The sequence below is a fragment of the Spermophilus citellus genome (assembly GCF_964194105.1).
Source record: "Spermophilus citellus genome assembly, chromosome: 4".
NCBI classification, from domain to species: Eukaryota; Metazoa; Chordata; class Mammalia; order Rodentia; family Sciuridae; genus Spermophilus; species Spermophilus citellus.
Window position 1 is genome coordinate 146393878 of NC_138185.1, and position 7832 is coordinate 146401709.

General features: G+C 33.7%; 1 protein-coding gene across 1 annotated transcript; it reads right to left on the bottom strand.

Moving 5' to 3' along the window:
• Positions 1 to 2993: 2993 nt before the first annotated feature.
• On the bottom strand, positions 2994 to 3935 carry LOC308648224 (olfactory receptor 4K13-like; the record flags this gene model as incomplete). Its single annotated transcript, XM_081292889.1, has 1 exon — positions 2994 to 3935. The coding sequence occupies one exon, from the start codon at positions 3933 to 3935 to the stop codon at positions 2994 to 2996; it is 942 nt and encodes a 313-aa protein (XP_081149015.1).
• Between the last annotated feature and the right edge of the window lie 3897 nt (positions 3936 to 7832).

The window sequence follows — 7832 nt, forward strand, 5'->3', positions numbered from 1 at the left end:
TGCCTTTGTATTATGCTTGTCAAAATCATGTTAGCTTTAAGTTATCAAGACAACCCCCTTTTGCAACTTTTTGTGCTTTAAAACTTTTCCTGGAGGGCTGCGGGGCTGTTCTCTGACTGGGTTTTAGGAGAGACAGTCGCTGGCCAGCTTTTGTGTACACAATACAGGGTTGCTGTTAGTTAATTTAAAACTGAGTTGGTGATCTTTTCTTGCATTGTGGTTCAACATAGACAATGGGGTCACAGCTAACTGAAAGTCTTTTGCATAGCAACACAATCATTAGAGTGAACATGAAGCAAGCCAGAGAGTAACATATATGTTCCTCTTAGTCTTGTTGGAGAGCTTTTTACATAGGGTGTCAGCAAAAACTTCAGTAGAAGGGCATTATCATTGGTAGTTTCCTGTTTTCTGTAAATGTCAGGTTTGCAGAAAAAAAAAAAAAAAACAACACCAAAAAAAAAAAAAAAAACCTGTAAATGTCTCTGTCTAGTCTAAAAAATGATAGAACAAAAAACACTTGTCATGTAAATCTTCAAGCCCCTCCTCCCACTGATATAAAGTTCAAGGAATTTCTAGATTCATTGTCCAGAGAATGTTTTAGGCCATAGTTGCCCTCTGGACCCTTCAGTCAAAAACGTCCTTCCTGAAAGTTCCTCAGATGTCCAGACTTTCCTGTCCTGTCAAACAGACAATTTCTGGAATAGGATAAATTATTTATAAACTATAATCTGACAAGTCATGAAAAGATAATTTCTGTTTTACTATAAATTACTGTGATTTCTCAATTTGTTTGGAATACTTGCCCCTGCTCTGAACTCAGCCATGCCTAGTATCCCTGACCAGATAACAGCCCTTTCTAAAACCTTAGTTGTGCCTCATAAATCCTTGGTCCCCCTTACCAGATAACAACCTACCTTGAAATATCATACCATGTAGATAATTAGCCTACTGTATCCTTTGTATTATGCTTGTCGAAATTCTGTTATCTGGAAGTTCTCAAGACACCCACTTTTGCAACTTTTTTTTGCTATAAAACTGTGTTCCTGGAAAGCTGGGGTGCTTATCTCTAGCCTGGGATTTCTGGTAAGACAGTCGCTGGCCAGCCTTTGTGTACACAAATACAAGCTTACTTTAATTTGATTTAAAATTGGAGTCGATGATCTTTTCTTAGAGTGGGAAACAACAGTCAGCCCTTTTATATTTTATTTTGAGATGGGGTCTGGATAGGTTGCTTCAGGTCTTGCTAAATTGCTGAGACTGGCTTTGAACTTGTGATCTCCCTGCCTCATCCTCTAGAGCTGCTGGGATTACAGATGTGCAGGTATAGGCATGCAGAGCATGGTGGCACACACCTGTAATTCCAGTGGCTATGGAGGCTGAGGTCAGAGGATCACAAGTTCAAAGCCAGCCTCAGCAATTTAGCAAAGAACTGTTTCAAATACAAATGATAACAATAACAAAAAGGGCTAATGTTATGGCTCAGTGATTAAATGCTCCCCCCAAAAGTATATTGAATCTCATTCTCAAGACCCATTTGTATCCTTCCATTTCTGAATTTGAAAATGCATTCACTAGAATTGCCCATTTTGGTGTCTTTCCTTCTATACAATATCAAACTTTCTTACTTTTGTTAATCAGTCTCCTTCATAGAGCTCTATCTTGTTTCCTACAAGCTATTTCTCACTCTACAATTCCAGTATAAACAGGCCTTTCTGCTTGGAATGCTCTTTTCCTCTTGGAGGAGGCATGGAGGAGTGCTGCAAAGGCTGTCAAACATGACAATGTAGGATATGACCAAGAGAATGAAGCAGAACAGGGACAGAAGCGAAAATGTCTAATTCTCAGCTTTTTAAATGCCTGGGCTTATCCATCTCCTCTTCTGAGTTCACTATACTTAACACATGTAAATCTGTTAGGTCATCATCCACAGGGTAGGACCAGAAATATATCATTAACAGTTTATCTTTTGCTTAGAAAACAGTGTGGTACATAGTAAATATTTAAAAGCAAAATGTTTCAAAATTGAATTGAAATTTTTTTTTAAAGAGAGAGTGAGAGAGGAGAGAGGGAGAGAGAGAGAGAGAGAATTTTTTAATATTTATTTTTTAGTTCTTGGCGGACACAACATCTTTGTTGGTATGTGGTGCTGAGGATCGAACCCGGGCCGCACGCACACCAGGCGAGCGCGCTACCGCTTGAGCCACATCCCTAGCCCTGAATTGAATTTTTTAAAAAAGTCATGTTTTGGTAGAATATGAAAGGGTAAAGAGACATAATTTTAAATTTTAATTGATTGGATATTCTTAGAGAACTATTTGTGAAGTCAAGCAAACTTTTGATTTTTTTTTCCTTAGGGCCTCTCTAAATTACTGAATCTTGCTTTGAACTTCCAATTTGCCTCCTTAGACTCCTGAGCCACTGGGATTACAGGTGTGTGCCCCAACAATGAGCAAATGTTTGAAGTATTAATTTCTAAATAAGTTCATATGTTTTATAGGAATGGATAATTATTGGAACCAGAGAATAAAAAAAAATTCATTAATTTCAATCCCGAACTTTACCAAATAACCTCCACAAAGTTAACATAGAGTGATAAAAAACTTTCTAAACATTGCACAAATTAAAAAAACATGATTTAAAAAAAATAGATTCCCAAAACTGTCTTCTGTGTTATATTAAAAGTGTGCTAGTTTTACATATTAATACATTGAAATATCATACAATTTTAACATGGAGACATTATGTTTATATATTGCAAACATTTTAAGACAAGCAGGTACATGAAAAATATATTCATATCTAGGCATTATGTCTGTATATGAACATTTCCATTTAAATCTTAAAGAAAAATATCTTAAAAATTCTAGTAATTTGGAGAGAATAATATTGATAATATTTTACATTTTCATTTTAATTATTTGAACAAGTATGCAATAATGAAAACTTAAAAATAGCAGAAGAAATACATAAAAATTAGAGATCACAAGCAATATTTACCTGTCCAGACAGAAAACACTATTCTGACTGCACAGTCTCTTAATGGCTCCTTTCATTTCATGATTCCTCAGAGTATAAATCATTGGATTAAGGAAGGGGGTTATTATAGTGTAAAACACAGACAGAAACTTATCTACAGAATAACTATTGAACGGAAAAGCATAGATGAAGATAGCAGGGCCAAAGAAGAGGATCACTACAGTGATGTGAGCAGAGAGTGTGGACACAGCCTTAGAGGAGGCGCTGGAGGAGCGCTGCCAGAGGGTGATGAACATGATGATGTAGGATATGACCAAGAGGATGAAGCACACCAGGGACAGGAGCCCACTGTCCGCAATCACCAGGAGCTCCAGGACATAGATGTCAGTGCAGGCCAGCTTGATGACCAGAGGGAGGTCACAGAAGATGCTGTCCACAACATTAGGACCACAGAAAGGTAAACCCACCATGAAAATCATTTGACTTGTGGTATGAATGAATCCAACTGCCCATGACAGCACCAGAAACCCAATGAGCATCCTGCGGTTCATGATGATCTGATAGTGCAAGGGCTTGCATATGGCCACATACCTGTCAATGGCCATAGCTATCAAGAGAGACATCTCACCACCCCCAAAGAAGTGCATAAAATACATCTGGACCATGCAGCCCCACAATGAGATGGTTTTGCGTTTTCTGAGGAAGTCTGCAATCACTTTGGGAGTTGCAGCAGAGGAAAAACATAGGTCAAAAAATGAGAGATTTGCCAGAAGGAAGTACATGGGTGAGTGAAGACGGTTATCAAATATCACAGAGATTACAATGAGAAGGTTCCCCACTACAATGGCTACATAGACAAGAATGAAGATGGCAAGCAAAAGTAACTGAAGTTCTTGAGAACTGGAAAGTCCCAGCAGGATGAATTCAGAAATACTTGAATTGTTGTTTAGGATAGCCATTTATCAATTTTCATGAGTTTCTTAGATGTCATCTGGAAGGTGGAAAAAAACATTAAAAAAATGACAAGGACTAACAAGACACCAAGTCTAATCTTTACTTAAACATCTTATTTGTTATTTAGGGAGCCAACCCTATTGGTAAGGTGACTGCTTTGTAGGTGTTCCTTGGTATTTTGTAATCTGAGATATTTCACAGGGCAGAAAGTGAGTAGAAACTGTGGTGGATACCACTCCACATAGATCAAATTTGTCCTTTGGTTAACATGAGACAAAGTCAGTAGAACATGCTTCAACCTTTTCTGTTTTCATGTTCAGTTCCAGGCAGACTGTGAATGAATGCTTAGTTTAGAATAATACAAGAGGCGTTTGAGAAGAATCATAGGATTACATTTTTATATATGAAATCCTAAATATTACTTTTAACTTCCACTTTTTAAATTTTTATTATATTTTTAAAGTTTTAGTTTTTCGTGAATTCAAAAATAGGAACATAATCAAATTACAATTTTCATATAGATATGTTATCTATTTTACCTTTAAATAATGAGAAACCATTGATTACTACTTTTAGTACTGCTAAATATAGCTGAATTTTCCACCTCTATAGTTTCGTAAGAAGAAAGAAAATTGTAAAAAAAAAATCTATGATATGTACTATGGTTCCATGAAGAGAACTAATAAGTTGCTATCCCCATATTTTGATATAAAGAAAAACGTTGATAGAGTTACAGTAAGTTGAGATCAGACCATATTGCTGTGAAAGATTAAGGTTTTAGACTGAAACACTCTGATTCTCAAAAGTATGTTAGCTTATCCCACACATTCCTAGCTCTTCAGTTTGTGTATCCAGTAAAGTAAGTGTATGTTGTCTATTCTTATTATGCAATTGTTGTAAAATTGGGTTAAAGACCATTTGTATCTGATATCCCTGTTTAACATGTTTTTCCATGTGGTGTTTGCATAGAAAAAACAAAATCATGGTCATTAAGACCAGAATGTAGTGAAGTTGACTCTTACAGTCCTGTTCAGCTTTTCTCCCTCAAGGAAGTTAAAGAGTGAGACAAATCATTAAACTTTGCTAAGGTAAACCCAGAACAGAAATAAAGTATATGATGTATTGTTTGACCCATGTGACATCTGTTAGTACTTGTCCTCTTTGTACCGAGTATTTGCACAATGATTTTAACTTCCTTTAGCTTTTAACATTTTCAGGCATGGATATAAATAATAAAAATTGTGTTACTAACTGAGGAGGAGTCAGCTAAGCTAAATAAATTTTAAAAATATGAACTCTTACATTTAAGAGACTAGGTCAGTTAACAGTGTATATCAGTCCAATTAGTTCAGCACATTCCTCCTTTGGCCCCTGGTTGCTCTGTTTCCCGAGTCTCATTCTTATTGTTGCTCAGCTGTATACCTTTATTTTGTCAGGGTCTAGACACAAACCTAATGAAAAATCATAAAATTAAATCAAATGCATGTATGCTTTTATGCATTTTAACCTTTAAAATACAGTTTAGATTTTTAGAGTATCATAATTTTAGCTAATGAAGTGAACATGTAACCATATATATTTTTACATGATAGTTAATACCATGAGGCAAATATTGTATCATTAAAAATGATCTGCATTCTAACCATTTTTTTGAACCATGTTTGTGAAACCACCCTTTAAAGTAGCTTGAGAACTTCTAAAGTAATAGAATTTGAAAACAGAAAGCTTTCAATAGTTCTTTCTCACAGCTGAGAATTTTTACTCTGCTTTGTGCTCTCATAGTAAGACAATTGTGTTCTTTGAATTATACCTTCTGCATTTTTTATAATTAAGTATGCAAGTAAGTTAATTTGCAGGTGCAAATGGATCTGGCAAATATCAAGTCTTAGACTTGACCTTTCATCATATTCTTGGCAGCTTAATAGGTTTTTCAAAAATATATTTTTAGTTGGAGTTGGACAAAATATCTTAATTTTTTAATTTACTTTTTTGGGTGGGGCTGAGGATCAAACTCAGTGTCTCACACATGCTAGGCAAGGGCTCTACCACTGAGATACAACCCCAGCCTGTTAACAGGGTTTTAAATGTTGGGCATTTTTAGATTGTTGTCATAGGAAAATTAAAGTTCCTCGTGTATTCCTCTCTATCATTTTTTTAATTTTTCAAAATCTGTTCATTGTAATTACACATAACATTGGGATTCATTATAACATAGCAATACATATATACAACACAGTTTAATAAATGTAATGATAGCATCAATATTTTATGGATGGTAACATATTATGATTTTTTAAGCCATTAATCAGGCATTGTATCTTTGTGGTTTTATTATTTATCTCTCTTGAAATGATGTCATCCCTAAAGACAACAAAGTTACTTTCTCTATATCATGTAATTATCCAAAGAATAAAATAATTCAATATAATCAGTATTGCTGAATAAGTCAAACATACATAGATCTCTCATCTCTAAAAGCAAGACTTATTTGGTCTGAATTGATAATTTCTCAATTCTGCATACACATTGTTATGATGATTTTCATATTTTAATCCTGATTTTAGCAAGATAAAATTCATTTCATTTGAATTTCCTCATTTCATCTTTTTATAAGTCCTGATTTTAGCATTTTAATCTTTCTTATTTATGGACATATTTAACACTGCACATAGTGTGATAGATGTAGTAAGTAGGTTGAGTCACATAGATGAGGATTTTGTAACTTACAAGTTTGAAGTTGGACTTCAAATGAGAATCATTATGAAATCCTGGATGCTCAATCTTCATCATCTTTATTTTCTACTCTGGACTTGCAAAAGGCAACAGTATATAAATGTATCCCTGGATAGAAGGCATGAAGGAGGGATCTCATTTGATTGCTATTAGATTCCTCAGAGAATGGCAGTAAGAAAGCAATGGGGATTGTTAAAATAGACCATTCGACATTACAGAAAATGAGACACCATTTCTCCCCTATCAAATTGGTAATTCACTAAAGGTGAAAATCAATACTCAGGGGGTGTTGGAAAAGTATCACTTGAGACAAATAATAAGATTTTTGTATGGTGGCTATTATTTTCTTTTATTTTTTTATAATAAGTATCAATAATTGTTACACTAATACAAGATAAATTATTTATTCTAGATTATTTTAATTCTAAATTTTATCAAAAGTTGTACCAAGTGCTGTTTCCCATTCATTCATAGATCTGCAGACAATTCTTGCTTATTTTAAGAAGTCCATTCTGTCATATACTTTATATGTACACATACAAGTGTGGTACATATCATATTATGTGATCCAGAGTCTTAGCTAAATATATAGAAGCTGTTCAGTTGGTAGGGGGAAAAATCAATAAAAAATATTCACATTTGTTTAAAAAATTATCAAAAGTGAATTTTTCACATTTAAACTATTTTTTCTGAAATTTATAAATAAATAACTTTTAAATTAATGAGGTATGTTTTCATTACTGTAATTAATTGATTCCTCTAAAATTGTGCAATGTTTCCTTTATAATTCTTTAAGTTTACTGATAGACAAGGTTCTTCTTTGAGTTTATCAATTTTCTTATATTTTTCGTCTATTTTTCTTTCTTTCTTTTTCTTTTCTTTTTTTTTTTTTTAAATAAACTACCATGTGTTTCATTCTTAGTCATTGTATTTTATACCAAATGTCAACATCAGGAAACTTCAATGCTCACATATAGATCTAATCATTTAAATTTTTCTTATATATCTTAGTATTTCTTTATGAATAAAGTTATTTTTATATATCATTTCTTAAGATTTTCAATCATTATAGCATTAGAATTACAATAAGTGTAGGGAAAATGAACAACTGAAAAATTGAGTTTTTTCATCCAGAAAACATTTTATTGGTCTTTAAATACTTACCTTCT